Here is a 15,788-nt window from a genome sequence, read left to right on the forward strand (position 1 = left end):
ACCAAGTTACATGTAACGTGCCTGTTAGTTGTAATTTCCCACTCAACAATGTAATTGTAATATAACACGTGTGTTATATTGCAATTATATTATTGAGTGGGAAATTACAACTAACAGGCACGTTACATGTAACTTTGTGTTTGTTGGGAAACCTTTTTAATCAAACTTTATAACTCTACATACAAACTTCAAACGATTCCGGATAATAACTTTGTTCAATTAATATATTCCGACTAAATATCAGGTGAAAAAATAATTAATTAATTATAAATAAACGAATGACTCACAAACCTTTTTAATTGCACTTCAAACCTCTTCATACGAAATACAAACGATTACATATAACAATTATTTAAAAAACCGCTCACTTCCGGTCAAGTGTACGCGAATTCGTTTTTTTCTCTTTCTTTATTTCCTGTTTTTATTGCCTGTTGTCTGGCATTGTGTGATGCATCGATATATAGTACTGGATGGAGCATATGACGAAAATCGTCTTGACGGACGTAGAAAGAGACAAGACGATGTGTAGGTAGGAGCGGCTCATGGAGCTATGGAGCCCTGAGGTCCAAATAGATATACTAGATACAAATGCATAAATATATTTTTTCTATCAATAATATTACGTTATAATAAAACATAAAACATTACATAACCTTATTTTACATGCCGCAAATATATAACTATAATATTAATTTACTTACGCATGAGTTGATACATCTTTGTTTAACTCACTCGTTTTGCACAATAAACAGGCAGAAACTCTATTTATTAATTATTTATAACGAATATATCGATAGTTCATGCACACGTCAAAACACGTTGCCCGTTGCACATGTATAGCAATACACATTAAAAGCGTTGTAGGATACGATACTGTTCTCTTTCTCCTAACACAAAATTCAACCAATGAAGAGAGAGTAGAAAGAGAAATCCGAGCCTACACATAGGCCTGCTCGGTTTAGGAGTGGGGGTATAGGCATACGTAGAAAAAGACAAACGTAGACGTTGAAAAGGGACGGACGATGTAACATGTATTTTCTTCTCTTTCACACGCAGGCGTGTGTAAGAGAGAAGGAAATACCTGTTATATTGTACGTAAGCCTTACCCCCACTCCTGAAATTTGGGACAATCCTCGGTCTAGATATACTATGTCTATGCCCACACATCTACTTCTCTCTTTTTAGATCTCTCCAGACGGAACATCAAAGAAATTTTGCCGCATGCTCCATCCAGTACTATATATCGATGGTGTGATGGTCGTAACAACGTTCATGTTAACCGATATTCAACTAAACCTAGATCAACGTCACTAATGGTGAAAACGGACATAAGTCGATGGATGTCAACTTTTTTCTTTGCATTTTTTCTTCGACATCAGTTTCAGTTGGAATCCTGCAAAGTTAACCAGAGCTTGGTAAAAGTTGCCCTAATTAGCTCTTGCTTTAGTTCTTTGTTGGATTTAGAAGCAGAAACCAAACATAGTAAACAATCACCAATCACTCTATGCCCTAGTTTACACCGAGCACTTGGTACACGTATCAAATAGTAAATAACTAGTGAATGTGTTGTGACGTCCCGTCGTCCCAACCCCTCCCCTTTTTATTTTTCCTATTTCTATATTTTTACTTATATTTATCCTCTATTAACCCCATGGCTTTCCCTGATACTTAGGGAGCGCCCCGATTGACCACGTCCCAATTGACCACCGCTTTTCTAATTGGCGGTCCAACGGAAAAACTCTAAGCATTCATTGCTGTAAATGGTTGTGGTCAATTGCAACGTGGTCAATCGGGGCGCTCCCGATACTTATGCATACCCGGGGTGCGTTCCGTTTCACGCATGAAGCGCATGGAAAACTTGAAGATCGTTCCGTTTCACTCCATGCGCAATTCATGCGCGCATAGGAATAGTCTCCCGCGCCCCACCACACAGCGCATGAGAACGCATGAACTGCCTCAGCTCTTGAGGTGAGGCAGCTCATGCGATGTCTATGCGCGACAGCCATTTTGGTTTTGCGCATAGAGAAACGGAACGGACTCATGCGCTCATGCGATGCGTTGTCGTCTCATGCGGTCTATGCGTGAAACGGAACGCACCCCCGCAGAATAAGAATTAAGGTCCATTTGAATGAGACAAGGTACAGACTACTAGAGTAGTATTGAACTGACTCAGCATGACAATCTGAGCAGACCTAAGACCCCAGATACTTATTCTTGAATCATACTCGGGGAGCCATCTAGCGTACTAGAAGTAAACTAACACGCGATTCAGTCCTATATTATTGATACCCTTTCAATTTTACTACTCACGCTTATCTTAAAATTCTGAATGACTGCTTTTCGCAATTATGATGGTTATATCAAGATTAATATTGTTTATGGGAAAATTAAAATTATTCACGAGATATAATCATTTAAGGGTCTTATTCGAGACTACATAAGCGAAATATTAATTAACGAATGAAAATTGTTATTAAATAAATTAATTTTACTAATCTTACCAAACTAAAATAACTACTCTGAGGTTTATTATACCAACCCTTCGTGAACCTAACTATTAATTATCTAATTGGTTATTGCTAATAAACAATTAGATCTTATAAAACTAAAGGTACAACTAGTAAAATTAATGACAAATTACTGCGCCGACCCTGTGCAAATAAGAATTATGTTTTATTAAATAAGAATTGCATTTTATTAATTAACTCATTATTCTATTAAGCTTTAAAAGGTATTGCACCAGCCTTAAACAATAAAAGTCATTGTTATAATCAATCTAACTATGAAACATTGAAATCTTATAAAACTTTATCTCTTTCTGACGTAAAAGGTCTCACTCAAAATAAATCTTGATTAGCTCTATGGTCTATGAATGCAATTATCACAGATATAATTAATTAAATAACAATCACTTTTATTATACTATCCTGCGAATCTTATATTAATACCGAAACTCTACTATAAGTTAAGAACAAATTTTGAGGCTTCTGCAAAATATTCGACAAGGCGTATAAAATTGTTAAGGCGCATACAATTGTGAATATTAATTAAGGATAATTTTAATCGGCCGAAACATAATTAATAATATGTATCGGCACATATTGCTTATAAATCGGCATTACTCTTGAAGCCTGAGAAATAGTAACTATTTGAGAAATCATCCGCGCCAATTTGAAACATGGTCAATCCCAAGATCATATTGAAACAAATTCCATTAATAAGACTCGGGAGAATTAAATAATATTTTCTATTAAAAGGCTTCCAAGAACAAGATGCTGCACCACGACAGGTGATGCAATTGATGATACATACTTTAACATTGAAAAAGTCTGACATTGAGACTGTTTAGACTATCTGATAACTTTGATATCGATATGCCGCCGATTTCACCCTACTCATCTATGCATCGGAACTAGGGCAACCGATGCAGGCGCGGGGGCGGGTAATTAAGATGCATTATAATATAAAAGACGGTATCTTGTCCCGGCGCGCGGTACTCCAGTATCGTTACAATAATATCTCCGTAACAGTCTTAAGTGATCGCAATATTCCGAAAAGGAATCTTGGTGATAGCTTGAAATTACACCAAGAACGAAGTCTTAGCGATCTGTCGGAACCCGGAAGGAAGGAAACAGGGGAAATAAGATCTTAAATTGTGGCCCTTGCGGACCCGGAGTCATCCGTAAGTACCAGCAATCTCATTGTATAATACTTCCGCATTATCTCCCGATTCGTATTGCCGCGCGAACGCAAGGCCCGGTTTTCAACGGAGGTCCCTAGTAAGAGCGCCCTCCGCTGCCCTCTCTCTATGACGCGTTGCATGGAGGCGCGAGCAGCGGCGCGCAGCGCGGCGCGTCCGTCTCCCCACTTCACTTCGTCCGTGGGTCTGCTAGCAGACACATCATCCGTCTAACGAGCGCGACCTCTTTATTCGCGAAGCAAAATTATATTCGAGTGATTATTGTGCAACGACGCATAGTTGAAAATAAAGCATAGTGCAGCAAAGAGAAAACAAGACGTTCCCTTTTTTTCTCTACCACGCCCGATCTCGAGAAGAAACATCAGATCATTCGCGTGGAGGCCACATGGCCGCAACATTTGGTCCTTCGAGCCGGATTTCGAGACGAATCCAGCGCAGTATCAAGGTACGCTCGTAAAGACGACGAGAACACGGCCATTCGTAACGACACAGGCCGGTGCAAGCACACGACGAGGCAAATCGACGCCGGGCCGTTGCAACAACGCCGCCATTACGGCGAGGCACGAAGTCCGTACCCGGCAAGGAGACTTCCTAAAATCAGCGCCATCCTGCCCAGTCGTGCCAGGAGGCACGTGACGAGCTCCGGTCGTTCCCGCCATCCTGCCCAGTCGTGCAGGAGGCACGGGTCGAGTCGCCGGCTGTTCCCGCCATCCTGCCCAGTCGTGCTAGGAGGCACGAGTCGAGTCGCCGGCTGTTCCCGCCACCTTGCCCAGTCGTGCCAGGAGGCACGAATCGAGTCGACGGCCGTTCCCGCCATCCCGTCGCACCAGGAGGTACGAGTCATTTCGCCGAGCATCGCTTCCCCTGCCCAGCCGTGCCAGGAGACCAGCAACCGAAACCCATCGAGGTAGATTAACGCTATCGCGCCGATCTCAGGTATTTGTTAACGGGCGTCCGAAGCCAGCGCGAAATCCTTTACGCATCGCGAATCTTCCGCCGCCATATTGTCTTTCGCGTTTCGCGAATCTTCCGCCGCCATATTGTCTTTCGCGTTTCGCGAATCTTCCGCCGCCATATTGTCATTCGCGCTTCGCGAACCTTCTGTCTCAGTATTGTCGTTTGCGTTTCGCGAATCTTCTGCCGTCATATTCAAATGGCTACCGAAGCAGATCCGGTCGCGCTAAAAAGGCACCGTTCCACGATTAAGGCAGCGTGCACGCGGATTAAAACGTACGTCGATAAAATCAAATCCGTCACCCCGTCGGTGTTAGCTCAACTCGAGGAGCGTCGGTCGAAACTCGAACAACATTGGGCAGAATATCACGCGGTACAATCACAATTAGAAATTATCGATGAACCCGAGTGTAGCGATCGCGTTATTTTCGAGGAGGCTTTCTTTGATTTGTCTGCGAGAATACGAGAGATCCTAAGCCCGCCCCGCGCCGCACCGCGCGACACCGCGACGCCGTCTCCGACGACATCAAGTTCTCCGAGTTTGCGAGATTCAGCAGTGCACGTTCGACTTCCCAAGCTAAGTCTTCCGACTTTCAGTGGCAAATACGATGACTGGTTCCCGTTTTTCGACGCGTTCAATTCCATTATACATTCTAACGGGTCGTTAAGTAACGTTCATAAATTGCAATACCTACGATCCTCGCTCACCGGAGAAGCAAGCGATGTGATTAGTTCTTTGGAGATATCGGATCTCAATTACGAAATAGCATGGGCCATGCTGAAAGAACGCTACGATAACAAACGAGTCATCGTGCATGCCCACGTTAAAGCAATTATGGAACTTCCTTTCATGACCAAAGAAAATGCCAGCGAATTGCGACAAATCGCGGACGGCGCATCCAAACACGTACATGCTCTGCGAGCATTGAATCGCCCTACCGCGCATTGGGATGATTTACTCGTATACATTTTAAGTTCGAAACTAGACGCGCTTACATTGCGAGAATGGCAAACGTCGTTAACGGGATCGGACATCCCGGTCTTTAAACAGCTGGTAGACTTCATCGCGCATCGATGTCAAGTAATCGAAGCCACCTGCAAATCTAATCTTACTCCAGCAAAGGGGGTTAACTCTCGTGCTCTTGCCAATGGAAAGCGGCAAGTCGCGGCCGCCGCAACAGTGAAGTTTAAATGTAGCTTTTGCAAGGGAGATCACTCGATATACCACTGTAAAGATTTCTTGGAACTTAGCGTCCCGCGTAGAAAGGCCGAAATCCGCAAATTAAAAATGTGTGGAAATTGCCTGCGGTCCACGTCGCACTCAGCCGGCGAATGCACGTCGGGCCCGTGCAGGGTGTGCAAGGCAAAGCACAATACCCTGTTGCACGCAGCGTCTTCCGCCGAACCGACAAGCGCTACGCAACAATCGCCTGAAAATTCAAATTCGGCAGCATCCCCTGCCGCACTGGCAACGCACATATCGCGTCCCTTCGACGGCAAGTACGCCATACTCTCGACGGCTGTCGTGCATGTTTACGACAATAGAAATTCGTTGATACCGTGCCGCGTCTTATTGGATTGCGGCTCACAAGCAAATTTCGTCTCGAAAAACTTTTTATCTATTCTCGGCATCAAGCCACGCTCGTTGAATATATCCATTTCAGGAATAAACGGTGCAATCACCAAGTCCACGCAAACCGTGCGACTCAAAATGCAGTCACGCATCAATACATTTTCGTTCGACACTGACTGTATCGTAACGGATCAGGTCACGGACAAACTCCCTTCGCATTCTATTAAGCGGAGTGAGTTCAACATTCCACGTGGCCTACCACTCGCGGATCCTCAATTCCACGTATCGGCAGACGTCGACGCACTCATCGGCGCAGATCTCTTCTGGGACCTCATCTGCATCGGACAAATCAAAGCATCGCAATCCCATCCGACGCTGCAAAAAACCCGCTTAGGGTGGATACTCACTGGTCGACATTGCGACCCACCTGGGTCAATCCAAAAAATTCGGTCATGCCACGCGACGGTAAGCAACACGCAGCTGCATGAACAATTGGATAAATTTTGGCGACTGGAAGACGTCAACGGCCAATCAAACAGTTATACCTTTCAAGAGGCTAATTGTGAAAAACATTTTCTAGAAAACGTGGCTCAAACTCCCGAGGGCAGATACATCGTGAAGCTCCCAACCAATGAGCAGGCAATCTTCAGGCTTGGAGATTCCAAGGACATTGCACGCAAACGATTACAGGCTCTCGAGAAGCGATTCAAACGCGAAGCAGCATTAAAACCGCTTTATAAAGAATTCCTCGACGAATACGCCTCACTTGGCCATATGACATTGATATCCCCGCAAGCCGATGAAGGGCTATCGGTCTACTTACCTCACCATGGTATATTCAAGGCATCAGAGCAGGCACCGAAGCTACGTGTAGTCTTTGACGCGTCCTGCAAAACCAGTACTGGAATCTCCTTAAATGATGCGCTTATAGTGGGTCCGGTCGTCCAGCAGGATCTGATGTCGATCCTCATGCGTTTCCGCACCTTTCGCTACGCCTTCACAGCCGACATCATCAAAATGTACAGGCAAATTCTGGTGGATACATCCCAGACGCCTCTCCAAAGAATCCTGTGGCGCAGTGACCCAGAAGCGGACATACAGACATACGAGTTGCGTACCGTCACCTACGGTACCGCTTCAGCTTCATACTTGGCAACGAGATGCCTCAAGCACTTGGCGGAACAACACGAAGACAAGTATCCCTTGGGATCAAAGCACGTCAAACAAGATTTCTATGTCGACGACCTGCTGACAGGAGCGGACACACTCGACCAGGCAAAGACGATTCGAGAAGAAATAGTTCAACTCTTGAGACTGGGGTCCTTCGAACTCAGCAAATGGTCGTCAAATTCTCCAGAATTAATCGCGGATGGCGCACATCAACGCCAGAAATTAATCACAGACGGCGACGGTGCAACCTCTCGCATTCTTGGAATGAAATGGGATCAAGCCAAGGATACCTTCCAGATTTCGTACGATGCTCGCGAGAGATACCACGTTGTCTCCAAACGCACAATATTGTCGGGGGTGGCCAGGCTGTTTGACCCTCTCGGACTTCTAGGCCCTATTATCGTAACAGCCAAGCTCATCCTGCAGGAGCTATGGCGGGCGGGAAGCCATTGGGACGAATCCGTCCCACAGGACATACATACGCGGTGGTCAAGATTCGAACAGCAACTAACAGAATTGACACGACTACAAGTACCACGATGCATAAAATTCGCGACGAACCCTCAGCAGGTGGAAATACACGGCTTCGCAGATGCAAGCCAGCAAGCATATGGAGCTTGCCTGTACATCCGAACGAAACTTGGCAGCAATCAATACCGTACTGAACTATTATGTTCAAGATCACGCGTTGCACCGTTGAAGGCAATATCACTACCGAGGCTAGAGTTGGCAGCGGCATTACTACTAGCACGATTGCTAGAGAAGACTCGTGCGTCATTGGATCTGGCTCGCATGAAAATTTTTCTCTGGTCGGATTCTACCATAACCTTGAACTGGATAACCTCGACATCCCGGAGGTGGGAGGTATTCGTGGCCAATCGAACAGGCGAAATACAGCGCCTAACGGACTTAAACTGTTGGCGGCACATCGCTTCTTCAGATAATCCCGCCGACATATTATCCCGCGGACTCGACCCAGCCGAGCTCGTGGACGCAAACTTATGGTGGCACGGCCCCACATTCTTACAATTTAACGAGGATTATTGGCCAAGTGGGGAATTCACGCGCCTCGGAGCAGAGGCACCGAACAGGCAAGAAACAGCGGCAGTCGTCATCGTATCACCTTCCATTGTCAACAACTTGCTGAAAAGATATTCCAACATCAACAAGATATGTCGCATCCTAGCATACTGCCTCCGATTAAGCAAGATGCATCGGCCAACCCCACTGACGGAATTCATCCCGCACACCGAAACCTCTTACGCACTCGAGGTCGCATGCAGAGCAGTACAGAGAGACGCATTTCCCAACGAGTACAGCCAATTAAGCAAGAACAAACCCCTCAGCACGTCCAGCAAATTACTCTCTCTTTCTCCTTTCATGGACGAAAACAGATTATTACGAGTGGGGGGTAGGTTAAAAAACTCTGACTTATTATTCGAAACGCGTCATCCCATATTATTGCCTCGCGATCATGAATTAACAAAGCGTATAATAAAGCAAGAGCACGAGCGGAACTTACACGCCGGAACGCATGCTACTATGGCAGCGGTCAGACAGCAATTTTGGCCCTTATCGCTGCGATCTACCACGCGAAAAATTATCCAAAACTGCATAGCGTGCTTCAGGGCTAAGCCGAGCATGTCAGAGGCCGTAATGGCTTCTTTGCCTAATAGCCGCGTCGCAATCTCCAGGCCATTCTCGCACTGTGGCGTGGACTACGCCGGTCCAATAATTTTAAGAGAGGGCAAACGACGAAACGCCCGCAACCACAAAGCGTATATCGCCATTTTCGTATGCTTCGCGACGAAAGGCGTCCACATCGAGTTAGTAAGCGATTTAACCTCCGAAAGTTTTATTGCAGCGTTACGGCGTTTTATTTCACGAAGAGGCAGGCCTTCCTGCATATACTCCGACAATGGTACTGTCTTTGTCGGGGCGAATAAACAGATTAAAGAATTGTACGAATTTGTAAACGATCCACGAACGCTGAGTGACGTGCAGCATTTCCTTGGCGAGCGGCAAACGACATGGGCCTTCATCCCGCCTAATGCACCTCACTTTGGTGGTTTGTGGGAGGCCGCTGTAAAGTCGGCCAAGCACCACATGCATCGAATCATAGGAGCAGCCCATTTGACTTTCGAGGAAATGGCGACAGTGCTGTGCGAAATAGAAGGAATTTTAAATTCACGACCGCTCACGCAACTAAGCTCGGACCCGAACGACCCAGCGTACTTGAGTCCTGGACATTTTCTAATCGGCGCGCCCATCAACAGTTTACCTGCTCATGACCTGAAAGACATAAACGAGAATCGACTGACGCGCTGGCAAAGAGTGGAGCAAATACGCCAGCACTTTTGGCAAAGATGGAGCACCGAATATCTCCATTCCTTGCAGGAACGAACGAAATGGAAGGTTAACAAGGGCACGCAATTGAAACCGGACCAGCTGGTGCTCATAAAGCAGCAAGGCTTGGCCCCTTTACAGTGGCTTCGAGGCCGTGTACAAGAACTGCACGTTGGCTCTGATGGCGTCACTCGAGCCGCCACGGTCCGGACCGCCAAGGGCACGCTAACGAGACCCTTGTCCAAACTCGCGATACTCCCGTTAGACGATTAAGCATATAGACTAAGCATATTTGCTCATTTAAAATAGGTTATAAGAATTATATTGTTATTGCGTACAGTAGTTACACTCAAAGCGTTAAATTTATTTTGAAGGAACGATGTTACACTTCATTGGTTAGAACCTGCGAGCATCTCTATAGTTTAAGTTATTTTCCTTGGCGTTCCTATTCGACCTTCCGCGCGACGATTACTTGTGTTCCCACCAATCATAATGTAAACCAGACAAGGTCTGCAACTATTCTTGGTTATTTTGAAAGCACATCCTTTCAAGGGGGGCGGCGTTGTATAATACTTCCGCATTATCTCCCGATTCGTATTGCCGCGCGAACGCAAGGCCCGGTTTTCAACGGAGGTCCCTAGTAAGAGCGCCCTCCGCTGCCCTCTCTCTATGACGCGTTGCATGGAGGCGCGAGCAGCGGCGCGCAGCGCGGCGCGTCCGTCTCCCCACTTCACTTCGTCCGTGGGTCTGCTAGCAGACACATCATCCGTCTAACGAGCGCGACCTCTTTATTCGCGAAGCAAAATTATATTCGAGTGATTATTGTGCAACGACGCATAGTTGAAAATAAAGCATAGTGCAGCAAAGAGAAAACAAGACGTTCCCTTTTTTTCTCTACCACGCCCGATCTCGAGAAGAAACATCAGATCATTCGCGTGGAGGCCACATGGCCGCAACACTCATTTAAATTAAAAGGCATTATTATCGTGACTTTATATTGTCTTGCGAATTTATTGCTTGAGCCTTATATGTGAATATATATATGTGTGTGTGTGTGTGTGTGTGTAGAACTTGTATCTCAGTGACCGATCAAGTTATCCGCGCGAATCAGGAAAATAATCTTAAATTTTGTAAAGCTTAGAATCTTTCAATTAAAAGATAGTAATTAATCATGCCTAATTTGAATTTAATAACGGAACTATTAAGATATGATTAATTACACATCGTCTAGAATATTCAAATTTTGATGAAATAACCATTAATAGCTTTTTTATTAAATGAAATAATCAGGAATTAGCAAAATTGACAGCTATTAAATGATATAGTATTATTTCGATATGAACAAAGAAAATAATGAATTCTATACGATCTTGATCGATCATACACATTATTGTATTGTGAATTATTATTTCGCCGCATGTACTTGCGAACTATTTTATCGTACGTTCTTGTGAATCTCTCGTTTTGCCCATTATTTGTGAATCTCTATTTCGTTTGTAGATGCTGAGCATTATTACATATTATTCTGTTATGCATTGAATATAAATTGTGAATTATTGTTGGTTGTCTTATTATACTAACTTTATTGAGAAGACGAACAATGATGATGATTTAATTATTACTCGTGCCTGATATTTTGTAAAATTATTAATTATCTTGTTGATACCAAATTTCTTGGCGAATTATTAAATTGAAAAACTAATCATTTCAGTAATGTTAAATATTGTTATAATTTATGATGTTGAACAATTTCTGTTCCAGAAATTATTGTAAATAATTATGTTAAACGTTTTTATGAAATTATTACTCGTCTCGTTACTATATTATATTTAATATTTTCAGAATCTAATTGTTCTAATAATATTGAATATTTTCCCTAAATTATTACATTAAATATTTCGCTGAGTCATTACTCTTATTAATATGGAATATTAAATATTTTCGTGCTTTGGTAGTTTGACCCTATCTTGAACTTATTGTACTAAATTATTTTATTAATTACTCTTGCGAACCTATTGTTTCCTTAGCATCGAATTTATCCAAAATTATTATACCAAAATATTGCTAAAATTATTGTTGCTTAACAATATTTCCCTGCGAATTACTAGTATGATAATTATCTTAAATTCATTATAATTTTATTGTATAATTATTATAAATTGTTTAACCTTATTGAATACCATCACAAATAATCATTTTGAATAATTTTGTGAAACTCTTAATTTCCGTTAAATTAAACGTTGCTCTGATTCTATTTCGTTGAATTATTACTACCGAATATCCCTGTATATCATCATTTAGAATATCATTCCGAATTCAACACATTAATGGTATCACCTTTAATCATTACTTTACCCAGAGACAGAACATATTTGGAATTATTCAACATCTTTTCCGCATCCCTGCCATTATTCAACCTGAGTCCCTCTTAGTTCCTAATAAATTTGTATTACTTGAATTTCCCTGCAACTTGTTTGAACGCTCTTTATCATCCGATGTAGCTAAACATACCCAATAGCCATACTATTTGTCCTAAAGATTCCGCAACTGTGGTAGTAACGGAAAACAGGCCAACATCCGAATGCGAAACAAAAAGCCTTGTGTCCGAGGTCTATGCAGGTTCTCAGGTTTGCATGTGCTGAGAGACCCCGGTAGAAACGCATCCGCCTATAACTGAATAGTTGCTTGCGGCGAGCGTAGATCGACATAGACAAAGTTGTGAATTCTTACTTCTGCTAATAGTATGGGCTTACGCGAATAATAACAACTATTAAGAGCAAGACATAAAAGTCCTTCCGTCTCCTTTCCCTACAAAACACTAAATCATTCAATTTTATCTCTCCTTAGGACAACAAGCTCATCTATCATCCTAACTTTAGACGAGACAGGGTAAGGTTTCGACTATCCTCATTCAAATCCAAGTCCACTCACGAAGTTCCTCATTTCTTCATTCATGTAGATGACGCCACCAGCAGACTACACGCGGAGGAGGCGCTTTTTCCGCCGCTACGAGCAGTACGTGGGGGCGCGCTCGCGCATTCTACGTCTAATCCGTTCCATCGATTTAGATGTTCCTCACTTATTTAATTTAACTCACCAAGCCGCTCAGATTCAAATAGCGTTAAATTCAAATACAAGAGCCTGCTTTGGGTTAACCCCCGTGGAGGTGAATGAGCGCCAGGCCACCAACCCTCAGCCCACCCCCCAAACCTCAGACGCCAGCACCTCAACAGACGACCTTCCCTTCATCGATTACACCCCCTTTGAAGCCCTTTCACCCCTAACGCCAAATGACTTCGACGATCTAATAGGCTCCCTTGCAAACCCCGACCCTACCACGGAATAATCATATGAGCATCGCACATGTACCCCTACCCCCCCCACCCCTTTGGTAGTAAACAATAAAGAGAAGTAGCAGTATAAAACAAGAGTAATTGCCATAAAAGTCATTCTATTCGCCTACGCACTAATTCTCCTATACCGATCCTAGCTCTCGATATCCCGAGGTATTGCCGGCCCAGCAGGTAGCCTCAAAAGCATAGAGAGCGCCACTATTTTCAGCGACTTAGGTACGCCGGAAGTAGGAAGGTCTGTCCTCCGGGACGTGACAGTGTTTAATCATTGACTGATCAGCTTAAATTCACTACTTGATACGCGTACTAAGTGCTCGGTGTAAACTAGAGCAGTGATCCGCTCGGTCTGCTGGAGTGCTATTCCGTAACCACTTACCGATAACTCGATGTCGTTAAGTGTCGTTGCGCATATTTTTGCATGTATCAAAATTGTAAGGCCTGAAACCTAATGTAACTAACTAACTAGATCTTAGGGTGACAGTTGGTATCTGAGCGTGGCGTGTGTGTCGTGGGTAGGTAGCGCTTTTACCCATTGGAGATTCGCGTAGAGCAAACCGGATGCGTCAGACACCGGAAATGGCGCAGCGTAGAGGGCCGGCCGCATGTGGCCGCCTCGAGGAAGAATCGGAGTAGTGGCAGTCGTAGCAGCGGTCGCAGATTGCGGCCACGGTAGCATACGGTTGTATGGGGAGGGGATTAAGACTAAGAGCAAAAACCAATCATATTAAAGAATAAGTGAGTGCTCAGTATATGATTGGTTCTTGCCCTTAGTCTTCATCCCCTCCCCATGCGACCGTATGCTACCGGGGCCGCAATCTGCGACCGCTAAGTCGTAGTCGGAGTGTGATGATAGCCAGTCGTGTCACTCTAGTGGTCCGTGTACCTAATTCAAATATATTACTAAGTATTATTCCTAGAAACGTTGTAGTTACTTTCTCGGTCTCGCTTTCCTCGATCCCGGATCTCCTGGCCACCCGTGGTTACTTGAAAGAAAAGACTTACAACCTCAGAAGTGGGATCCAGCTTCAGCCGTTCCGCTCCGCGCCGCGTGGTTTGGGCTCCGATCCATCTCGTTTTCTCGCCTCGTGGCTAAGGGCTCCGACTCGTCCCGCCCGGTGACAGGAGCATAGGTGCTCCGGTTTTTCCTTCTCGTGCCTTGTGAAAGGCATCCGTTCGCTCGCCTCGTGTCTGGGCGCGGTCCGCATATTTCTCGTCGCACCTCGCTCCGCGGCCGCCGTAGAGCACGTGCCCGTCGGACTTGATCTCGGTCTCGCTGTGTGTGTGAGAACGCTCGAAAAGTGCGTGGAACTCGCGTTGAGTGGCTCGCGCCTCGATCTCATTCAACGGGGAAAGCTCACCCCGCATTTTCGTGCAGGCTTTCTGCGGTACGCGATGCCCGGTGCCAGACACGTGGTGGGCAGCCTAATCGCTGGTATTCTCGGCCTCGTGAAGGGCAATTGGTGCGGCAGTCTCCGGCCCAGCAATCCTAGAAAAAGGAAAAAAAAAGTTTTAAATATGGATTGTGCAAAATTAGTGAAACTCGATACAGAATCTCTTAAGAAAAGAGCCGTGCGCGCCGGTTTATCAGATCAGATAAAAATACCGGTCGACCGCGACAAACTAATCGATATGCTCCTCGCGTGTGAAGACGCGGAGGCCCATCTCGATCCTGACGAAGAAGATTTAAACCCGATGCAGAATATCGTAGAGCAGAGCGGCGCCTCTGCAACCTCGTACAATCAAAGTGATAACGTGCCCCCCGTAGATACAATCAAACAACTGTTGGCCACCGTAACCGCTGACCTTCTCAATCGTCAGAGAGAGATGGAGGAAAGAGAGCAGCGATTTATGGAAAGGCAGCAACAACAGTTCAAGCGCCTCGCACAAAGCGGAGGCAACAGCATAACACTCCGCCAGTCCGGCAAGCTCTCGACTTAGGACCGGCAGCGGGCCCGGTTTATCCGACATCGATAGGCAATTCTCCAAAGAATGTCCAAGCAACCCCGGCAACCTCGATAGCAACCGTTGCTCCCGTCAAGGTATCGGTCCTCGTACCGCAAATACCGGAATTTGGTGGCACGGAACACGAGAATGTGAAGGTGTGGGTGCGACGAGTAAACGCAATAGCGCAAATACGCGCGGCCCCGGACGAAATAACTCTACTCGCAGCATCCAGTCGTGTTACGAAAACTGCGAAGAAATGGTACCATAGGCAAGAAGGTGAAGTGCTACAGTCCTGGACGGTTTTCCAGCAGCAGTTAATTAAAGCTTTTGACAATAGAGTATCAATGTACGGGGCCATGCAGAAGATTGAAGCCCGGATTTGGAGACCGAACAAAGAAACGTTCGTCGATTATACGATGGACAAACTAGAGCTTATGAGCAACCTCGACCTCTCGGTGACCGACTCTATCAGTTTAATAGCAGGAGGAATTACTATTAGTTCGCTCAAGTTCACAGCTCTGTCGATGATGGCAGATTCGGTAAAGGAATTTATTAAGAAAATGAGACCTCTTACGCGAGGCCTCCACGAATTAGAAAGAAAACCGACGCAGAAGGGAAACTCGAAGCCTAAGGATCTCGACGCTTGCCGAAACTGCGGAAGAAAGGGGCATTCACACATGGAATGCCGAGCGGAAACAGTATGTTTCTACTGCAAATTCAAGGGGCACCGGCAGTTCGACTGCCCCAG

General features: G+C 45.0%; 1 protein-coding gene across 1 annotated transcript; it reads left to right on the forward strand.

Annotated features, from left to right (window-relative positions):
* The first annotated feature begins 4,853 nt into the window (after positions 1-4,853).
* On the forward strand, positions 4,854-13,089 carry LOC118647231. The gene is made up of 4 exons (XM_036291697.1): positions 4,854-10,003; positions 12,262-12,370; positions 12,591-12,758; positions 12,853-13,089. The coding sequence occupies exons 1-4, from the start codon at positions 4,854-4,856 to the stop codon at positions 13,087-13,089; spliced, it is 5,664 nt and encodes a 1,887-aa protein (XP_036147590.1).
* The last annotated feature ends 2,699 nt before the right edge of the window (positions 13,090-15,788 follow it).

This window comes from Monomorium pharaonis, chromosome 1 (assembly GCF_013373865.1).
Source record: "Monomorium pharaonis isolate MP-MQ-018 chromosome 1, ASM1337386v2, whole genome shotgun sequence".
Taxonomy (NCBI): Eukaryota; Metazoa; Arthropoda; class Insecta; order Hymenoptera; family Formicidae; genus Monomorium; species Monomorium pharaonis.